The 20,854-nt window shown below is 62.9% G+C and overlaps 8 protein-coding genes across 8 annotated transcripts; 5 read left to right on the forward strand and 3 right to left on the reverse strand.

Moving 5' to 3' along the window:
- Nucleotides 1–29: 29 nt before the first annotated feature.
- On the reverse strand, nucleotides 30–2,296 carry GYP5 (GTPase-activating protein; the record flags this gene model as incomplete). The annotated part of the gene is made up of 3 exons (XM_060266199.1): nucleotides 30–443; nucleotides 468–648; nucleotides 699–2,296. The coding sequence occupies 3 exons, from the start codon at nucleotides 2,294–2,296 to the stop codon at nucleotides 30–32; spliced, it is 2,193 nt and encodes a 730-aa protein (XP_060122182.1).
- A 1,725-nt stretch (nucleotides 2,297–4,021) lies between these two features.
- RPS8A (ribosomal protein S8A) lies at nucleotides 4,022–4,645 on the forward strand (the record flags this gene model as incomplete). The annotated part of the gene is made up of 1 exon (XM_060266200.1): nucleotides 4,022–4,645. One exon carries the CDS (start codon nucleotides 4,022–4,024, stop codon nucleotides 4,643–4,645), a length of 624 nt encoding a protein of 207 aa, XP_060122183.1.
- A 531-nt stretch (nucleotides 4,646–5,176) lies between these two features.
- On the forward strand, nucleotides 5,177–6,086 carry MJAP1_002259 (uncharacterized protein; the record flags this gene model as incomplete). The annotated part of the gene is made up of 3 exons (XM_060266201.1): nucleotides 5,177–5,184; nucleotides 5,221–5,344; nucleotides 5,367–6,086. The coding sequence occupies 3 exons, from the start codon at nucleotides 5,177–5,179 to the stop codon at nucleotides 6,084–6,086; spliced, it is 852 nt and encodes a 283-aa protein (XP_060122184.1).
- Nucleotides 6,087–6,097: 11 nt separating this feature from the next.
- Nucleotides 6,098–9,019, reverse strand: DIP2 (beta transducin; the record flags this gene model as incomplete). Its single annotated transcript, XM_060266202.1, has 1 exon — nucleotides 6,098–9,019. One exon carries the CDS (start codon nucleotides 9,017–9,019, stop codon nucleotides 6,098–6,100), a length of 2,922 nt encoding a protein of 973 aa, XP_060122185.1.
- A 73-nt stretch (nucleotides 9,020–9,092) lies between these two features.
- Nucleotides 9,093–10,251, forward strand: KES1 (Oxysterol binding protein; the record flags this gene model as incomplete). The annotated part of the gene is made up of 2 exons (XM_060266203.1): nucleotides 9,093–9,146; nucleotides 9,169–10,251. The coding sequence occupies 2 exons, from the start codon at nucleotides 9,093–9,095 to the stop codon at nucleotides 10,249–10,251; spliced, it is 1,137 nt and encodes a 378-aa protein (XP_060122186.1).
- Nucleotides 10,252–10,280: 29 nt separating this feature from the next.
- MJAP1_002262 (non-specific serine/threonine protein kinase) lies at nucleotides 10,281–17,428 on the forward strand (the record flags this gene model as incomplete). The annotated part of the gene is made up of 3 exons (XM_060266204.1): nucleotides 10,281–10,452; nucleotides 10,511–16,363; nucleotides 16,386–17,428. 3 exons carry the CDS (start codon nucleotides 10,281–10,283, stop codon nucleotides 17,426–17,428), a joined length of 7,068 nt encoding a protein of 2,355 aa, XP_060122187.1.
- Nucleotides 17,429–17,456: 28 nt separating this feature from the next.
- Nucleotides 17,457–19,174, forward strand: MJAP1_002263 (uncharacterized protein; the record flags this gene model as incomplete). The annotated part of the gene is made up of 3 exons (XM_060266205.1): nucleotides 17,457–18,896; nucleotides 18,919–19,092; nucleotides 19,145–19,174. The coding sequence occupies 3 exons, from the start codon at nucleotides 17,457–17,459 to the stop codon at nucleotides 19,172–19,174; spliced, it is 1,644 nt and encodes a 547-aa protein (XP_060122188.1).
- A 70-nt stretch (nucleotides 19,175–19,244) lies between these two features.
- HEM3 (hydroxymethylbilane synthase) lies at nucleotides 19,245–20,817 on the reverse strand (the record flags this gene model as incomplete). Its single annotated transcript, XM_060266206.1, has 2 exons — nucleotides 19,245–20,006; nucleotides 20,029–20,817. The coding sequence occupies 2 exons, from the start codon at nucleotides 20,815–20,817 to the stop codon at nucleotides 19,245–19,247; spliced, it is 1,551 nt and encodes a 516-aa protein (XP_060122189.1).
- Nucleotides 20,818–20,854: the final 37 nt, after the last annotated feature.

Below are 20,854 nucleotides of genomic sequence, written 5' to 3' on the forward strand. Positions count from 1 at the left end.
TACCGCGTGGGGTATGGGGATATAAGATGCTACGTCGAATCGACCGACATGGAGGTGGAGGGCGATGGCTGGCGGCCGCCCGAAACCTCGTTTTGGAGGACGGCTTCGGCGTACATGACCTTGTAGCGGACGAGTTCCTCGGCCATCTCCTCTTGAGACAGTTTGGACATGACGACACGCTTGATGAGGTCCACGTGCTCCGAGCTGACCTGGTTCAGCTCCTCTTCGAGGGCCTGCACCTTGAGACGCAAGTTGCGATTGACCATGCGCAGCGCATCCATCTCGATTGTGCGCTCGTTGGCCGACTTGGCCTGATCGAAGAATTCGTTCGCAAACGTGTCAAGGGTGTGCGGCGAGATCTTGACGGCAAACGCATCGCGGACCAGCTCGCCGGTCCGCACATGCGGCTCGCCCTTCTTCTCTCCGTCCTCCTCGGGTTGGGTCTGGGTGAGTGGAGAGAGGCGTACCATGTAGGCGTCCACAAGGTTGAGCTTGAGGAAGTTGAGGCATTCTTCAAAATCCAAGGTGAGTAGCTTCTCCTCGTTCTTTTGCAAGAGAGCCAGCGCGAAGCGGAACATGGCCTCGATGCCTTCGGCGAAAATGGAGTCGAGAATGCGATACACCACTTCCAATGGGAAGCGGTACGAACTGCTGTCAGAGAAAAAACATACAAGACTGGGGTCAGTAGAAATGCAAACGTACGTGTCATGAACCATTGGCTAGCATACATGCTGCTCTTGATTCCACGGCGCACAAAGTGCAGGTGCAGCACCGGCTGCGTCTCTTCCACGAGGCGGTCGAACTGGTACAGGCGCAGCTGGAGTGAGGGCATATTGGGGATAAAGTGGCCACGCAGGTCGTAGTTCTGCATGAGCCGCACCAGCGTGCTAAAGGCCTCTTCGTCCGGCATGTTGAGCAAGAGGGGACCGACAATGAATTGCATACCTTGGCAGTACCCACACTCGGGATCATATAGCGAATATGCCTTGACCACATTGTACAAATGCTCCTGGCCCACACCACGTGCATCCTGGAAGTACTCTTGACCAGGGAAGGTGCGGTTCAAATCCCGGCGAATCGCACGCTCGTGGGGACACGGCAGGGCGAGATACTTGGCATACTGCGCCTCGAGATCCTCGTCCTTGCTGCTGCTCAGCAGCTGCCACATCATACCACGCAGCGCTGCGGGGATACCAGAGTAGATTGCCTTGCTCAGCTCGATTGGAGAAGTGGCCAGGATCGTGCTGTAGTCGTTGATAAGGCCGCCCCAGAATTCCCAGTCGATCTTTTCCGCGGCCTCGTCCGAGAGCTCATGTGCATGAGATGGATCGTCTTCTTTCAGCACGGTTCCCACGCCAAACTCGGTACTCGCCGCGCCGAGTCCTTCGGCTTCCGCCTCGCTGCGGGCCTGATTCCGCTGCTGCAGACGCTCAAAGCTCTGGCGCAGCTTGCCGATACCCAGCGCGCTGCGGCGCATCGCACGTGGGTCCTGGTTCAGCTTGCGGTTCTGTGCGACCATCCGTGCAAGGATCAGGTCGTATTCCGAGTCGTTCATGCGCTCAGCTTTCTCCGTAGCAGCCATCTGCCGGGCGCCAAGCGGCGGCTTGGACTTGTCCACATGGAGCGCATCTGCACTCTTGGTCAGTCCCTCGACGTCGGGCTTAGGCGGCGACTGCTCCGAGAAGGGGTTCTGAATATAGGTCGTCGGTTCCAGCATGGACTCGGCACCGACCGACGGTGAGAGCGGGTCGGAGCGCGGCGCAGAGGCGACGAGTGCCTTGGCCACCTCGAGATCTAAAGGATCGTTCTTGTCGTGGACAGGCACCGTCTTTTGCGTCTCACGGATGGCCGCCGAAGACAGGCCCGCGTCGGTGACCGAGGCGGGCCGGCGTTCGGTCGTTGTGGTGTGTGTCGAGGAGGCATCCGATTCCTCGTCGTCGTCCTCTTCCTCCTCTTCGTCTTCTTCCTCTTCCTCTTCATCGTCGTCCTCTTCTTCTTCTTCGTCGTCGTCGTCGTCATCGTCGTCCGTCCGGGTCGAGGACGTGACGACACTTTCGGTCTCGGTCTCGTCGTCATCGTCCTCTTCCGAGCTAGCGGTCTCGCTGTCAGACTGCGTCCGCTTGCTTCCCGTCTCGTCGGTATATTCGGTCGAATCGTCGCCTTCCGTCTCGGCGGTGCTGGCCGAGGTCTCGGCCTCATCTTCTTCGGTGACCACGAGTTTCGACGGCGCCTTCTTGCTTGCGCCGTCCTCACGCGTCACATCTGCACCCGATCCTTTCGGGTCACCGCGACCCATCTTGGCGATAGAGCGGAACAGTGTGGCAGAAATCCCTCGCTAGCACGCTAGCGAATCTCCCACACAAGGTTACGGACAAAGTCTCCGGGGTGCGGGGTCGTGCACGGCAGTGCTCACGTGACTAACACGTGGGGGCTGTGGCGCCGTACGTTCCACGTCACCCCACGGGTTGCAGGCCTTTCCTAGTGCCTATATAGCCCAGTGAGGCGCGCACAGAGTGCGGAGGAAGCCTGTGTTGTATTGGACGTATGACGACCGTATCCACGGCGATTGACCCCACATTACTTGTGCGTGCCGCTGCTGTGGCACCCACGCCCAGTCCCCCGGGCCTGAAACGGTCCGGGAGCGAGGAGCTCAGCACTCCCCCACCCAAAGTGGCGCGCTCCACCGACGAAGAGAAGAAGGCGCGCTTGATGGCGAGGCAACAACGCAATCGTCATTCCGCACAAGTGTCGCGCGAGAAGAAAAAGGCACATGTCGAACAGCTGGAACTCGAAGTTGAACAGCTTCGGGCCGAGAAGCTGGCATCAGAGAAGCGCGAACTGGAGGCACAACAAGAACGCAAAGCCTTGGAGAGTCAGGTGAATGACCTCGGCTCCAAGGTCCAGTCGCTTGAAAAGTTGCTCGTCCAACTCGTCCAGGCCCAAAAAGGTGGGCCAGAGCACGGCGTGCGAGGCAACTTGACAGAGCTTGCCGAGGTCGTGACGAAGATGTCGGGTGAGTTCTCTACGGAGAAGTCTAACTCTGGTACGGATCACGCAAGAGCAGCGCCGGATGCAGCGCCGAGCACGGTGGCGTCCCACAGCCCATTGGAAACTCGCTCGAATGATAGCACTTGCCTTCCAGCAGCGGAGGCGACCAGTCGTGCACCGCACGACTTGGCCCAGCAGCGGGTGCAGACACATCAATCGAGCTCGAGTCCAGTGGTGTCTTGGACGCCGTCACGTTGCCGGCAGAAGCAGCAACCAATGGCAGCAGCATTGCGCAACTCGTACCTGGCGAAGCTTCTTCAGGGGATCTCCACGGCCACTCGTACGACGTCGCCAGCCCTATCCTGTTCCCCTCGCTCTCCGATCTCTGGGTCCCACCGGCGGGTCCTTCGGATCCGGCTTCGGATCCCTTCCGACCGGCTGCACATGGCACTGAAGAAGCACTCGCTTCGCCAGGTGCCTCTGTGAATACCGAGCTGGATATGGACCTCCTCCTGTCCTCTTTTGCGCCGACGCCTGACCACGCGTCGCAGTGCTCTGATGCCCTCTCTTTTGTAACGACGCCGCCGAGTCAACTGGACATTGACGCGGCTGTTGCGCCTTCCACTGTGTTGGATGCGCCTGTTTTCCCTGCTTACGACTACCTGGATCTTGACCTGGCGCTTGAAGGAGCCGTTCCGGCCTGGCTGGACAAGCCGGCGCCGGTGCCCTCCGCGGCGCAGCAGGGCCTCTGCGTGTAACTTGTATAGACCGAACGCTTGTATCCCGATCTCCCGATTTTCAACGCCACGTCGACTTATCCACGTGACATTATAGTTTCAACATCACGTGAATTACCAGGGGCTTGAAGGAAGCAATCTTCCGCCAGCTTGCGCCTTTACCCACGAACACTCGTCGTCAAGGTGAGTCGACTTGACCGGTCGAGCACGCAGCATGGTGCTTCCGCTTCATGCTTTTGCGCTGCGACGACGCGGTAATCATTTTCATTTACAGTTGCTAACCATTCAGGCTCAATATGGGTATTACTCGTGACTCCCGTCACAAGAGGTCGGCTACCGGTGCGCGCCGCGCCTACTACCGCAAGAAGAGGCAGTTTGAGCTGGGTCGCCAGCCCGCTAACACGCGTATTGGTGCCAAGCGTATCCACGACGTCCGCGTCCGTGGTGGCAACATCAAGCCCCGTGCTCTCCGTCTCGAGAGCGGCAACTTTGCCTGGGGCTCGGAGAACATCACTGCCAAGACCCGTATCCTGGGTGTGGTGTACAACGCCTCGAACAACGAGCTTGTCCGTACCAACACGCTCGTGAAGGGTGCCGTTATCCAGATTGACGCTACTCCTTTCCGCCAGGCGTACGAGAAGCACTACGGCCAGCCGGTGACCAAGCGCCGCGTGCCCGGTGTGCAGCCCCCCACTGAGGAGGTCAAGAGGAGCCAGCACGTCGAGCGCAAGCTCGCTGAGCGCCGCAAGGACGCCAAGGTTGACCCTATCGTCGAGCAGCAGTTCGGTGCCGGTCGCCTCTACGCCGTCATCTCGAGCCGCCCCGGCCAGTCGGGCCGTGCTGACGGTTACATCCTCGAGGGCAACGAGCTGGAGTTCTACGCTCGTCGCCTCCGTAACGCCAAGTCCAAGCACGCCTAATCGTGTCTTGGTCTCGACGTGAAAAAGTGGTCCTTGGAAGTGTGGGATGTTGGTCAACGCACCTCCAGCAGACTCTGTCTGCTCGGTCTCGTACAATCATACATGGTTGTGCCTATTATGTACTCCCCTGGTGCTTTTGATCTAGCTTTGCATCCATAACCTGAAATTGCGACCCATCTCTTGAACAGGATAGCTCTCCCTCCCTTTTACCGCTCTCCCGCTGTCGGGTGCCTTTTTCGCCGGCGCCGCGCCCCAAGTCACGTGGTAGGCTCGTGCGCCGAATCGATCCCAGCGTGCATGCACGTCACGGCGGTCACCATGGCACAGCCGCAGGTCCTGATTTCGAATGACGACGGCCCACCATCGCCTGTATGTCAATAAATCTTACAGTAGTCGTCGCCTTATGTCTTACAGCTATATGAAGCGCTAGTTGCGCATGGCTGGTCAGTGCGCGTCGTCCTCCCCAGCTCGCGTAGGTTGGCTAGCTCACCGCAGAGAAATCATGGAGTGGCACAAACTATACGGTCCACGATGCCAAAGTACGATACTGGTAGTACGTACCTGTTCTGACCCAGTTATTACCCTCTCAAGGGCAATTTTGAGGGGTCGCATCCGGGCACCGAGCAGTGCTGGAGCGACCATCGCCGCCCGATTGACACGGCGCGTGGCGAAATTGCCGAGTGGGTCCTGGTGGATGGCGTACGTTGCTGTGCTGACGCAGACGCCTTCTACGTGCACTAATATTGGCCTCTTTACGCTGAATGCGCTCCTGGGCACGCCGGACGCGCCACCTGCCACGCTGGTGGTTTCCGGTCCGAACTTTGGGCGCAATACCGGCACGGCGTTCTCGGTATCCTCGGGGACGCTCGGTGCGGCACTTGCGGGGTCGCTTGGCGGCGTGCGTGGTGTGGCAATCAGCTACGGCCACTTTGCGTCCAACCCCCCTACGCTCGAACCGCGCGAGAATGTGCCGAAACTGAGCAAGGAGGAGTGCACCGAGGTGACGGCGCTTGCATGCAAATACTGTGTATCAATTCTGCAACAGCTATGGGACGGATGGGCAAAGGACGCCCAGGTCCAGGTCTACTCGATCAATGTCCCCCTCTGTGAAACGCTGAAAGCGCCAAAGGTGTGCTGGACACGCATTTGGCACAGCCAACATGTGCAGCAATATCCCCTGCCTTCAGAGGGCCGCGAGGATGCGGACCGTCTCCTCCCGCTTGGCGTGCCTATCCATGCGGTGCAGCAGGAGGCGAACGCGTCCTACCTCGACTTTCGCCCGAACCTCGCGCGGGCCATGCGCCCGGTCGGCGACGAGCCGCTGGAAGAGGGGACCGATGCATGGGCCATGTGCCATGGCTATATCGGCATCTCGCGGCTTGTCGCCTGTTTCGAGCAGGTGCGCTCCGACGACGTCGCTCCGCCCACATGTCCCTTGTAGTAGGTAGCTATTTATCGTACGACCAACTTGCGCTTGCGCTGCGCCTTGGCATCGATCTTTTCGCGGATCACGTCCTCGGACAGCTCGTCGATCGGCACCTCGCTGTGCTCGAGGAGCTCGGCGGTGCGGTTCGCCACCTCCTGCTGCTTGAGGTAGCGCAGGGCCGCAAGGTTGAAGCCGAGCATGGTCTTTTGCTTCGCGAGCACGTCGCGCAGGTGCGTGCGCAGCCGCAGCAGCGCGGTGCGCATCACGCGGTTCGACACGATCTGCGCGTGGTGCGTGCGCAGGAGGAAGAAGAGGATGCGTGCCGAGAGCGACACGTTCCACTCCTTGGTCACCCACACGTCGAGAAACTGCAACAGGGTCACGACGCGATCAAAAGGCAGCACCAGCAGCGCATCTTCGAGGTGCGTCGGCGGCACCTTTTCCACGACCTTGAGCACGTACTTGTACGTGTCCACCTCTTCGATCGCGTCGCCAAACGCCGCCTGGATCACGGGGTTGATGGGGATCGCACTCGCGGGCTGCCCTGCCTTTTCGGCGGCCGCACGCTGCTGCAGGTCCTCGTCCGCGGTGGTCAGCGCGTCGAGCACGCGCTCGCCGGCCATCAGCGACTCGGTCGTGGCCTTGGACACGGCGCTCGCCTCGGCGACCTGCGGCTTGGGCGCGTCGTCACCCTCGGCGAGCTCACCGATACCGAGTTCCTCGTTGGTGGGCGCCGCAGACTCGTACATTGCCTCGAGCTCCTTCTCGCGCTCTTCCTCGAGGAAGAGGGGCTCGTCGGTCTTTTCCCACACACGGATACTGCGGTCGGCGCCGGCCGTGACGACTAGCTGGCCGTTGCGGCCGGTTGCCAGCGCCCACACCTCGTTGTGGTGGCCGAGGAGGGTCTGGACGCCGACAAAGCGGTCACCGTCCCAGTACTTGACGCGTGCATCTTTGCCAACGGTCCAGAAGCGGTGGCTCGCACCTTCGCGGCCGCCCATTAGACCGCCGCCTTGCTGGCCGTGCTCAAAGGCGACGTTCATGATCGAGTCGTCGTGGGCAAAGATACTCTTGTGGCAGTCGCCAAAGTCGAGGCCCCAGATCTTCACGTTCTTGTCCGCGGAGCACGTCACACAGAGCTTGGAGTCGTCGGAGATGTCCAGCGCAAGCACCGGAAGCTTGTGGCCGTACAGGCTCAGGAAGAACTTGAGCGAGTCTGCATAGAATACCTTGACCGTGTTGTCCAGAAGCGAGATCGCGAGGAGCTTGCCGTCGGGCGAGAAACGCGCGCAGAGCACGTCGTCGGCGACCTTGAGCGTGCGGGTGTGCACGAGCGAGAGCTGCTGCGTCCCTTGCACCTCGTCGCCGTCCGCCTCGGGCGTGGTCATTTCAAACTCCCAAAACTTGACGTCCTTGTCTGCACTGCACGTCACCGCGCTCAAGCCGCTGGGGTGTATGGCGCAGCTCCAGATCGGCCCCTCGTGTGCCTCGAGGGTCTCGACTGCGAGGCCGGCCGGCACATCAAACGAGTGCAGCGTGCCGTCCTTGCATCCTACGAGCACGTAGCGGTCGCCCGGGAGCCAGGTGACACACAGCGCGTAGGCAGAAACAGGCAGCGTCCGGATGCAGCGTCCGGTGCGTACGTTCCACACCTTGAGCTGCCCCGTGCCACAGACCGAGGCGAGGAGCGAGTCGTCCGACGACAGCGCCACCGCACGTACGTCGCTGCGGTGCCCCGGCAGCTCGAGCGCACAGGCAATCTGCGCCTCTGTCGCGCGCTTCTCTTCCTTGGTGCGCGGGATGGCGGGAATGGTATGAATTTCTGCCGAGTTGGTCGTCAGCGTGCAGAGCAGTGGGATTGGCGCGCCGATCTGCGCAGGGTCGAGCGCGCCGCCCGTCGGGAACGAGAAGCTGCGCACGCGGCCGATCGAAGGGCGGATCGTGACGTAGTTTTCGATGCGCGTCGCCCACGTCACCGGCGGGGCGCTGGTCGTATCCGTCTCGCCGGTGCGCTCGGCCTTTTCGCGCGCGCGCTTCATCTTGCGCTGCTGCTTCTTGTGGGCCTCGTCCAGGGTCCGGACGCGGAAGATGTGCACGGCGCGGTCGCCGCTGAGCGCCGCAAGCAGGCTGTCGTTGGTCGACGTGCTAAATGCGAGCTGTGCGACGCGCTGTGCCGCCGGCATTTCCGCCGTGCCTTGTCCCTCGATGAAGCGCTTGCGCTCGTCGGCGCGCAGCCCCGTGCGCAGCGCGTCGCCCGACGCGAGCCACAGGCGCAGCTGGCCGTTGCTGCCGCCGGTCGCGATCAGCGCGTCGCCGTCGTTGTCCGTATTCCGCGAGATGGCGAGACTGTACAGCTGCTCGTCACCCGAGACGACTGTCTCGACGCAGTGCTGCAGCCGTAAATCCCACAGCTTGAGCAGTCCGTCGCGCGCGGTGGTCAAGAGGTACGGCGCCGGCCCCGAGAGGTTTTCCGTGTCTGCGAGAAAACCGACGCTGGAGATCGCCTCGTGGTGGCTCTTGAGGCGGAACAAGCCCGACTCTGCGACGACGTCCCACACAATCACGCTGGTATCCTGGCTGCCGCTTGCGAGCTGCACGCCCGCCGGGTCAAATGCGAGCGCTGTCACGGCGCGCTGGTGTCCGTTGAACGTGAGCAAAGCGGCCCCCGTGTTCTGGTCCCAGATCCTGATCGATCCATCTGCGTACCCCACCGCGAATTTGTTTGCATTCGGGTATGGGGCGCGTGCGATGGCGGTGACGGCGATGCGGAAGCCGACTTCGTGCCACCCCCCCCGCTCCACGCCGAGTTTCATGTCCCACACCAGCACGTCTTCGAGTGCCGGCAGAAATGCCGTTTTCCCATCCGCATCCAGCACTCCGTTGGCGGCATTGGAGCACACCAGCGAGAAGGCCGCGGTCGGCTCGTGCCGCTCATACGACCGCACCATGGCGTTGGGAAAAAAGTGCAACGACTAATCCTTAGTCAGCACCCGGGGATGTCGCGGGTCGGACAGTGTTACCATGACGGACAAGATGGATGCGGTGCCCGCCGAGCAGCGCGGCGGCTGGATGAGCGTACGTGCGCATGCTAACGCAGTTTCTGAAATCGATTGCGAGCTTCTCTGGCGACCTGAGCAAGATGACGGCGCCTTCGTTCATTCTCTCGCCCGTGTCCCTGGCCGAGTACCCGTCGTATTGGGGCGAGCAGCCCGACACGCTCACTGCGATCATCGAGGGCAAGACGCCGGAGGAGCGCATGGCAGCTGTGCTGCGCTGGTTCATTGCGACGCTCAAGGGCCAATACACCTCGCGGAATACCTCGATGGGTTCCGAGAAGAAGCCGCTGAACCCGATCCTCGGCGAGCTCTTCCTCGGCGCGTGGCCCGCGTCGGGCGAGCGTGGCGAGACGACGCTCACTGCTGAGCAGGTGTCGCACCACCCACCGATCACCGCGTACGCCCTCGAGAACGCCAAGGCGGGCGTCTCGGTCGTGGGCCACAGCGGCCAAAAGACCTCCTTCAACGGCCGCTCGATCCATGTGCAGCAGGTCGGCCATGCGACCCTGCGCCTGAAGCGCCCGGAAGGCGAGGAGGTCTACCTGATTACCCTGCCCACGCTCACGATCGACGGCCTGTGGTACGGCTCGCCGTACATTGAACTCACCGACACGTCCTACATCCACTCCACGACCGGCCTTTTGGCTACGATCAACTACAGCGGCAAGGGCTACTTCTCCGGAAAGGCGCACTCGTTCACTGCAAACGTGACCAAGGGCTCGACGTCGCTCCTCGAGGCCGCCGGCGAGTGGTCGGGCGTGTCGCACGTCAAGAAGAGCACCTTCCTGCCGGCCAACTCGGTGTTCTGGGACTCGAACGCCGTGCCCCGTGAGGAGGTGACTGTCGCCCCGATCGAGAAGCAGGGACCGACCGAGTCGCGCCGCGTCTGGAAGACGGTCGCCGAGGGCATCCGCACCGGCAACTACGACCTCGCCAGCAAGGACAAGTCGCGCATCGAGAACGAGCAGCGCGCCATCCGCAAGGAACGCGAGGCCAACGGTACCAAGCACAAGCTCACCTACTTCACGCACATCGAGTCCGACCCGGAGTACGCGGGCCTCGCCGGGCCGTGCAAAGGCCTCCCCGCCACCCAAGAGAGCTACGTCCGCGCGCCGTCTTCGTAGATTACATAAGACCACCGCGACGCGTCGAGATGCGCGAAGTGCCGCACGAATCGCTCCCTGCCTGGCTGCAGGAGAGCGGTGTGCTGCGTGCGGACCTCGGGGGCGATGCGCGGGAGTACGCGACACAGATCGCCGCACGCCGGCTCGTGCGAGAATACATCGAGCCGGTGGCAAAGGCGACCGCCGTCGACCAAGTCCAAGGTACGTGGCCCCACTCACGTAGCGCGTCTTTCGGAGAGCAGGGGGCTGGGATACGTAGACGCGGTGCAGATGCTGTGCACCATGCTGGTGGCAGCACCACGCGCACTCGATACGCTCCCGGCACCGGCCGAGGACGCGCGGCACACGACGCTCGACCTGTACCTCGTGCCGCGCGTCCTTGGCGCGCTCGCGGCGCTCAGCGCACACGCTGCCGCCGCCTCGTCTTTGCACACGGCTGCGCAGCAGTACCCAGAATGGCTCGCAGAAGCGACCAGCAAGGCGGTCGCCGCGACAATGCAGCTCCTCGGCACCGCACTGCACCTCGGCCTGGAATCGGCTCACCAGCCGGGGCATGTGCGCTACCTGCTCTTTGACGCAGTACGGTGCGCGTCCCAGGCCCTTGCACATGCGCACGAACTCGCACTGGGCGACTTGGCACCTGCACTCTCCCCGGCGCTCCTCCAAAGCTCCAGCGAGCTGGGGTCGTGCACAGCGCCCGAGGCGTACGCACCAGGGCCTGCCGTCGCCCCGTGCGCCGTACCTATGGGTGCAGAGCCGTACGTATGGAGCGATGACGACGCCGCACCGCTCGTCCTACCCCTGTCGACGCTGCCGGCAGGCGCCCCCTCGTGCCTCTTGTTTCTGTGTGTGCGCGTCGCTGCGGAACTCGCAGCAGTGTTCCCTTCGGCGCTGCACGACCTCGTCGAACTGGGTGCACGCGTGCTCATCGCGCAGTGGGAGTCGGAGCTCAGGCCCGGCACAGGCGCACACGGCGTCTCTCATATTGCCGCGCCGTACCTCGCACTGCTGCGCTACGACGCGTGGATTGCCGCATTGCCGGTGCTGCCGTCGTCGGTGTGCTTTTTGCACGCGCTCCGCCTGTCGACGACCTCCTTCTCGCTCTTGTTCCACCCGGTCGACGATCCCTACTTTCACACTGAGCCGGGCGCAGGGCCGTACGCGGCGACATACACACAAAGCTGCGAGCGCCTGAGCGATACGCTTCGCACGCTCTACCGCCTCCTCGACAGCGAGCACACCGAGGCGGTGAGCATCGTGTCGGACCTGCGCCTCTTGCGCGGCCGACTCGTGACCCATATCCTCTCGGGCGACGCAAGCGACGAGCCCCCGGAGCTGCGCAACGCATTCCGGCGCTGCTGCCTCGCATTGCTGTGCATTGTGCTCACCGTCGAGCGCCTACCGCCGGACGAAGCACAGGCGCTGCACGCATTTGCCCCGCCGTGGGCCTCGAGCGAGGAATGCGAGGCACTGCACCACGCTCTGCAGCGCGGGACAAAGCGGGGGAGCGGCGAGGCTCTGGAAGATGCGCCGCGCCGCGCCGCGCCGTCCAAGGACTGGGCGGACAAGGCCCAGACGGGCTGCCCGCTGGGTGCCCACTGCGCTTCCTGCGCCGAGCTTCAGCCGGGCGAGGCGTGTACCGGCGAGGCACTCACGACAGCACTCCGGCCGACGTCCGACGCAGGCACACTCGGCATGCTAGCACGCCTCGCTGTACACGCGCCTACATCGACAATTGCCGCGCTCGACATGGACGCCCTCGCACGTATTATCACGCCGAACCTCTCGCACACCGACCGTGCCGTGCGCCTCGCGGCCGGGCGCCTGCTGAGTATTGTCGTCGAGCAGTACGCACAACTGCCACGCGACGCACGCCCCGACCCCTGGGCAGAAGTCCTAGTACGCCTCGTGCGTATTCCGGCCCCGCTTCTTACCTCGGGAGACGCACGCATTCAAGAGTCGTGTATTTTGACCATGGCGCGCCTCGGCCGCGTGCGCCGCGACGAGACCTTTACCGAGGTTGCCGCCGCCCTCGTGCGGTCCCTCTATCTTCCCCATGTCTACCTGCGTGCGCTCGCCTATACCGAGACGATGCAGCTCGCGGCGCGCCGGCGATGCACCACATTTCAGCTCTTGAGCCAGCACCTGGACGTGATTAGCCCCATTGCTGTCGATGCGATGCACTCTGCGCCGCACGGACTCGTCGAGCTCGCGCGCCTGCTCAACATGAGCCAGCAGACGTTTCTGCACACGACGCTCGAGCACACGCTTCCCCATCTCGTGCACCAAATGGTGAGTGGGCGCCGCGACGAGGCGTCCCAGGCGCTGCGGGCGATCGCCAGCGCCGTTGGCCAGTCGGTCCCGGCACTGTGTCTCAACCAGACCTCGGACATTTTTGAGCACTTTTTCCTGCAGCCCGACGAGGTGCGCGACGCAGCGCTCGAGGCGCTGCTCTCGTTGCTTGGCACGCGCGCAGTGACGATTGCGAGCTTGCTGCGCAGCCGGCTCCACGAAGTCCTGGGCTATCTTGTTGCGCGCCTCGGCGATCCGCAAATGAAGCCGCAGGCGCTTGCGGGCCTCGAATATGTTCGCCAGGTCGTCACGGCGCCGCCAAGCCGCTGGAAGGATACGGATCTCCAGGGCTTTTTGCGCGACGAGGTCCTTGCGATTCTTACTTGGATCAACGAGGAACTCTCGGCGGTGCACGGCAAAATCGCCATGGCGCGCAAGGCGATTACCGCTCGCAGCGTCGGAGAGCTTGTCCAGCTGATCGGCGCGGTGGCGGCGCGTGTCGCACCGCAGATCCTTGCGTGTCTCAATAGCACGCTCGCCGAGCCGGAGCTGGCGCTCGCGACGCTCGAGAGCTGGCGCGACTTTGTGCAAGTCCTACGCTACCAGGACGTGGGGCCTTTTGTCGGGCAGACGGCTGCTGCGCTCCTGGCCGTCTGGCCGCGCCTCGGACGTGCAGAGAAAAAGGTGGCGGATGCCATTTTGCGGTACACCATCGTGATGCACGGCACCGAGCTCGAGTCATACATCGACCACGTCCCGAGCCTCGATGCAATCGAGGACGATATCCCCGACATTGCGAGGCAGCTGCGCTCGGCGCGACGCGTGTGGATCGACGAGGACCACTTTCGGCACATTCTCGCGCGTGTCGCGCACGACAATGCGGCCGTGTGCGTGCAGAGTCTGCGCGAGCTACATACATTCCTGCGCGAGCGCCGCACAGTCGTCGAGGCGTGGACGTCGGGCAATGTCTTTCACGAACTCATTGGCGAGTGCGTGCGTGTGCTCCTTGCGGTCGCCGGGCGTGCCGAGCTGCCGGACGCGGCTGTGCAGGCCATGTGTCTCGAGTGCCTCGGCATCCTCGGCGCAGTCGATCCTGACCGTCTCGAGATGCCACTCGAAGAGCCGTTCTTTGTGCTGTTGAGCAACTTTGAGAACAGCGACGAGACTGTGGCATTTGCGACACGCCTGCTCACCGACCTGATCGTGCCGGCATTCCGCGCGACGTCGGATACCAAGCACCAGGCCGCGCTGGCCTACGCTATTCAAGAGCTGCTCAAGGTGTGTGGCTTCACCCCGACGCTCCTCGACGCAGGCGCACGCAGCGTCCCAGAAAAGGTGCGCCGCCGCTGGGAGGCCATCCCCGAAGCGATGCTGCCGACGCTCATGCCGCTGCTCAACTCGAAATACGTCGTACAGCTTACTGAGCAGCGGAGACGCCCCTCGCCGGTATACCGCCACTCGTCGTCGTTCCGCGACTGGATCCAGGTATGGGTGCTGCAGCTCATGCTCAATGTGAGCGATCCCACGGTCGCATCCTTCTTTGCCATCTTTCGGTCGGTCGTACGTGACCATGACGTGACGATCGCACGTTACCTGCTTCCCCACCTCGCCCTGCACACGCTCATTTCTGGCACGGCCGAGGCGCGGGGTGCGGTGCTAGACGAGATCCACTGCGTGCTCACGGACCAGGTCGCGCCGGCCGCTGGGTACTCTGCCGAGCGCCGCCGGCTCACGACACAGACCGTCTTTCACCTGATGGACCACATCGGCCACTGGATGCGTCGCGTGCGGCTCGTGCATGCCAAGAGCAGCAAGCGCAGCCGCCTCAAGGAAGCGCTGGGCGACGTGCAAAGCGTCATGGATAACATCTCGCAGGAGCTCACGGCACAGGCGTCGCTACAGTGCCACGCCTACCCCCGCTCGCTCCTCAACTTCGAGTATAGGATCCGCTCGCTGCGCGCGACGGCGCCTCAGAGCGATACACAGCTCCAAGAGCTGTACGAGACGATGCACGAGATCTATGCACAGCTCGACGATCCAGATGGCATGGAAGGTATCTCGACCAAGGTGTTTGCGCCTTCGCTCGAGCACCAGATCCGCGAGCACGAAAGTACCGGCCGCTGGACCGACGCACAGAGCTGCTGGGAGGTCGAGCTCCAGCAGCGCCCGAACGATGCGCACCTGCACCTCGGCCTGTTGCGCTGCCTGCGCTCGCTTGGCCACTACGACACACTCCGTACGCACATCCGCGGCGTGCTCAGCGTGCATCCGGATTGGCAGCCGCAGTTTGCCTCGTTCCAGATCGAAGGCGCCTGCATTCTTGCTGACTGGGACGCCGTCAAGAGCCTCGCGGCCAACTCGCACAGTGTGCCCGAGCTTGCCATGGCCCGTGCACTGCTGGCGATGCGCGAGAACGACAAAAGCCAGTTTGGGCTCGCCGTGCACGACGCGCGCATGCAACTCGGCCACCCTCTCGTGGGTGCCGGTCGCGTGCCGTACACACATGCGTACGATGCCATGACGCAGCTGCATATGCTACATGAGCTCGAGATGGTATTCCACGCTGGCGACGAGCGTGCAGTGCTCGACAAGTCGCTTGGTGCGCGTTTCCGTGCGACACTTCCTTCGTTCCGTACGCGCGAGCCGGTGCTAAGCGTGCGGCGGTCGGCCTTTCTTGCATGTGCGGCGCAGTCGCCGCCAAAGCCCGAGATCGGGCAGGCCTGGATTCTCACGGCCAAGACGGCGCGGCGTGCGGGCCATGCTCAGACGGCGTACAGCGCGGTGCTTCAAGCGCTGCAGAGTGGTGCGCCGTACGCGTTTGTGCAAAAAGCCAAGCTTCTTGCGCACAACGACCAAGTGCAAGCTGCTCTGCAAGAGCTCGCGCACGCGCTGCAGACTCGCGATGCCGCCGTCGGTGCGGGCGGGACCGAGGCGAGCGCGGCCGACCGTCGTGCGCTGGCGCGAGCGCACCTGTTGCATGCGCGCCTGGTCGAGGACACGGCGCGTTTCCAGCACAATGAGATTATCCAGCATTACAAGACGTGCACTGCGCTGGACCCCGACTCGGAAAAAGTGTGGTACTACCTGGGCCACTTTTACGACTCGCCGAGCGGCGGCACGGTCGGCAACCAAATGCTGCTGCAGCTGAATGTATGCCGCTTCTATATGAAGTCTGCGCAAAACGGCACCAAGTTTCTGTACCGCACGCTCCCCCGCATGCTTACGATTTGGCTCGATGCTGGTAATGAGCTTGCAGAGAGCGATGCGCCGCCAGAAGAGGCGCGGCAGACGCAGATCCAGTTTGACAAGATCAACGAGATGATGCGCAAGTCGGTGCGCCACCTGGCGCGCTACCAGTGGTTTGCAGTATTCCCCCAGCTGGTGGCGCGTATTGTGCACAAGAATGAGGCCGTGTGGCAGGTTGTGCTCGAGATCATTGTCGCCGTGCTCCTCTCCTACCCTCAGCAGAGCATGTGGGCACTGATCGCTGGCTCGCACTCCAAGGACCGCAAGCGCAAGCAACGGTACGGCCAGATTGTCGAGCGCATCAAGTCGGTGCCTGAGCGTGCGTACCGCGACGTGGCTTTGATTGTCGAGGCGTTCGAGCAGCTCTCTGCGGAGCTTTTGCACCTCTGCGAGTTCCACGTCGGAAAAGAGTCGACGTTGAGTTTAAACAAGCACTTCCCAGCGCTCGTTTCGGCCGTGCAGAGTACGCCGATCGTGCTTCCGCTACAGTCGTCCGTGACGGTGACGCTCCCCCCCAACAATGCCGTGGACCAGGCGCACCGTCCATTCCCCAGCGATGCGCCTACCATTGAAAGTACGTCGTGCGACTAACCCAGACTTTGATGATACCATTGAGATTATGCACTCGCTGCAAAAGCCACGCAAGATTGTAGTGCACGCGAGCAACGGCACACGATACCCCTTTTTGTGCAAGCCCCGCGACGATCTACGTAAGGACGCGCGTCTGATGGAGTTTGATGCCATGATCAATAAGCTCCTCCAAGCAAGCTCCGAGTCGCGTCGCCGCCGGCTCTATATCCGGACGTACGCGGTGCTGATCCTCAACGAAGAGTGTGGTCTTATTGAATGGGTGCCCAACACGGTTGCCTATCGCCAAATCCTCTCGAAGCACTACGCCGCGCTCGACATTCCATTGTACACAAGCGACCTCAAAACTATCATGGACGAGGCACGCACAAACCCCAAAAATGCCGGCACGATCTTTGAGACAAAGATCCTGTCTAGATACCCCCCAGTCTTTCACGCCTGGTTCCTCGAGACGTTCCCCGAGCCCGGCGCATGGCTGCGTGCGCGCTCCGCGTATGCGCGCACGGCCGCGGTCATGTCCATGGTCGGCTTTGTTCTTGGCCTTGGCGACCGCCACGGTGACAATATTCTCTTTGACGCCGGGTCGGGCGACACGGTGCACGTCGACCTCAACTGTCTCTTTGAGAAAGGCACGACGTTCGAGATCCCCGAGCGCGTGCCTTTCCGGCTGACACAAAACATGGTCGACGCGCTCGGCGTGACGGGCGTCGAAGGTGCATTCCGTCGCACTGCAGAGATAACTATGGGCATCCTACGTGACAACAAAGAGTCGCTAATGAGCGTGCTCCAGGCCATGGTCCACGATCCGCTGGGTGAGTGGGTCGCGACCGATCGCCGCGCGCGGAAGGCCGCCGACAAGCCGGGCGCTTCTGCCGGAGCACGCAAGGCCCTGCAGTCCGTCTCGGACAAGCTCGATGGAAAGTTGCACCGCCCGGGCATCTCGGACGAGGTGCGGCACTCGACCAAGAACCTCGTCCACATGCTCATCTGCGATGCAACCTCCACACAGCACCTGGGCCAGATGTACATAGGCTGGGCGCCGTACCTGTAGTAGAGTGGAGGCACGTGCGAACACCACCATGCCGGACGAGCAACGCGCAGCGCTGGATGGGCACGGGATCGTGGTGGTGGTGGTGTTTGCGATTGTGTCGTTCCTATGCATTTTTCCCGTGTATATCCCGTTGCCGATGGTGGTGAGTAGGCCGCTGCGCCGCCTTGCACTGCGCATGTACACTGCGCTCGATATCCCCAGGGCGGACGAAGGGAAGCGCGACCCGCTCGACCAGGCGTCGGTCGGTGGCGAAAAGGGGGCTAGCAGCGCGACAAGCGTCTCGGACGATCTAGGAAGCGAGCCTGCGCCGAGCGTGTCGACCGCTGACAACAAACGCATCTGGCTCCCGCTGACGCACACGACGGCGCCCGTCATTGGCGTCCTTCTCCTGCTCGCCACCACGAGTATCGGAGGCGCAGAGGTGCGCAAGGGTATTGCAGGTGACTCGGCCGTGTACCCCTACGATGTGCTTGCCTTGTTCCTGAGTCTCGCGTACATTGCCATCTCGCTCGACACGACCGGCCTGCTTCGGTTCCTGGCGTGCCATGTGTGCCAACGTGCCGCCTTTGACGGGCGTGTACTTTACATTTTTCTTTATCTTTTCTTGTGGATTGCAGGTGTGGTGCTGGGCAACGATCCTGTGATTCTCAGCGGGACGGCCTTTCTTGTGTATATTACGCGCGTCGCCGGCATCACGCCGCCCAGTGCCTGGATCTGGGCGCAGTTTGTGGCCGCGAATGTCGCCTCGGCCGTGCTCGTCTCGTCGAATCCGACCAACCTTGTGATTGCGAGCGGCTTTGAAGTGTCGTTTGTCGAGTACACTGCCTATATGGTGCTCCCCTCGTTCGTCGCGGCGATCGTGGCACTGGCTACGCTCATGGTCTACTTTCGCACTACGCGCCTTCCCAGCGACAAGGCGGAGCACATTCCGATGCAGCGTTTCACCACGGCGCTCGCGCGCTTGAACGGCAGCGTGACGGACGATCGGCGAGTCTATGTCTTTATACCACACAAGATCCACTCGCCCGATATCCAGCCGCGGCTGTTGCTCGCCGATCCGTTTGGCGCCATTTTTTGCTCGGTCGTGATGCTCGCGGTGCTCGGCACGTTGATCGGTACGAGCGTCATGGGCGAGGTCAAAGTGTACCAAATCGGTGTGCCCGGTGCAGTGCTGTGCTTTTTGCGCGACCTGATTGCGGATATCGGGGCGTACCGCAAAAGCACTGCGCCCGCGACGCAGCAAGGGCCGGTGCGCCGCATGGTCCGCATCTTTCCCGCGACGTCGGCGACGCTGCGGCGCCTGCCGCTCGACCTTGTGCCGTTTGCGTTTGGCATGTTTATTCTTGTGCAAGGTCTCTCTCATGTCGGTTTTGTCACGATTATGGCAAAAGGCGTCGTGCGCGTGTGTGCACACGGCGCGGCGGCCACGACATTTTTCATGTCGTTCCTGAGCATGGTCCTGTGCAATGTACGTATCGCAACTCACCCAGTTTGGCGGCACGAATATCGGCGCGACGATTCTCCTGACCAAGGTCATGCAGAACCCTGCGTTCACCGGCGCACTGGGTGAGGCACAGCGCGCGCTGGTCATCAAGGCTGGCATGTACTCGGTTGCGTTTGGCTCCAATATGGGCGCACTGGGCGGGACGTTTGCCGCGAGTCTTGCGGGCCTGCTGTGGCGCGACTCGCTCGCGCACCACCGCATCCATGTGCGAGCCGGGCAATTCCTTGTCTGGTGCCTCGTGACCCTATTCCCTGCGGCGGCGGCCGGACTCGGCGTGCTACTCGCCGAGGTGGTCTATTTTCATGTAGATAGTTAGACTTCCCACACCTTGGGCTCGCCGTCGGTGCGCGGCTCGCCGCGACGATCGATCTCTGCGGCGTGGTTCGCGCTTTGTGGCTGCGCCCGGCGCTTTTCGTCGGCCTGCTCGGCAAGGCGGCGGTGGTGCTCGACCTCGTCGAGGATCTCGCGTGCGCCCTGGCGGTGCTCGAGGTCGTCGGCGACCTGGATACCGAGCGCTACGGCGTCCTCGAGCGTCTTGCACAGCTTGGTCTCGGCGTGCTCGCAGCTGCGCGAGCCGTCGAGCGACACAATCACCGCACGCAGCGTAAGCTCGCGGCCCTCTGGCGGGGGTACGCGGAAGGAAATGTCGCGCGGCGCACTGGCCGCCTTGCCCTGCGCCTGGAGTTGCGCCGGCGTGGCGCTTGGCTCGTTGCGCACCGCCTCGATCTGGTTGTGATCACTAAATGAGGTGGCGACACCCAGGGGAATCGAGCACCCGCCTTCCATGCGGTGCAGCAGCGCGCGCTCTGCCGAGCACCGCCATGTCGCCCGCCAGTCGCCGATGCTTTGAATCAGGCGCCGCACACGCTCGTCGCGCGGCGAGTTTTGCGGCGTACGCACCTCGACACCGAGCGAGCCTTGGCCGACGGCGTGGAGCATGACGGGCGCCGTGAGATAGGATGTAATGCGCCCGGCGAGGTCCATGCGCTTGAGGCCCGCTGCCGCGAGGACCAGCGCCGTGTACGGTCCTTGGTCGGCGTCGAGCTTGGCGAGGCGCGTCTGGATATTGCCACGCTGGGTGAGTAGGGAGACGTACCACATCGCTAAACATCAGGTGGGGATACGCGCGGCGGAGGAGCGCCACGCGACGCACCGACGAGGTGCCAATCACCGATCCCTTGGGCATCTCGTCCAGGGACGTATAAGGCAGGTCGGCCTTGACGACGAGCGCATCGCGGGGGTCTTCGCGCTCGAGGATCGCCGCGAGCTCGAGGTTCTTGGGGAGCGTCGTCGGCACGTCCTTGAGACTGTGCACGATCGCATCGACGCCACCGGCAGCGAGTGCCACCTCTAGCTCCTTGGTCCAGATCGCACGGCCCTCGCCGCCGATCACGTAGAGCGGCGAACGGAGGTTTACGTCGCCTGCCGTGCGCATCGTGCGCGCCGGGAAGGAAAAGGGCTGCAGCGCGCACGGATCCGGCGAGATCTCGGCGAGGCGGCTGCGGATCGCGTCCACATCTGTTTGCAGCTCGCTCGGGACATTATTCGCAAACACCGGCGACGACTCGCCGTAGCGCGCCTCGAGCATCGCCTGCACATGTTCGGCCTGACACACGGCCAAGGCGCTCGTGCGGCTCGCGAGCACCAGTAAATAGTCCGGCGAAACGGCCTGCTGCGCGGCGTTGACGTCGGCCGCGTCCGGCGTCGGCACGTCCTCGACCTCGGTTAGTTTCTCCTCCGGCTGGCGGAAGAAAATGCAGTGCTCGCCGGTCGGCGGCTGCAGCGACGACGGCTTCGCCTCTAGCACCGGGGGGTGCCCTGGCGGCAAAGGCTGCGACTCTGCGTGCGGCACAGGGCACACCGCGTCCGGCGCGTGGAGTTCCATCGAGGTGGCTTCGCTCCTTCGCAACGTCACGTGGCGA

Source organism: Malassezia japonica, chromosome 3 (genome assembly GCF_029542785.1).
Source record: "Malassezia japonica chromosome 3, complete sequence".
NCBI classification, from domain to species: domain Eukaryota; kingdom Fungi; phylum Basidiomycota; class Malasseziomycetes; order Malasseziales; family Malasseziaceae; genus Malassezia; species Malassezia japonica.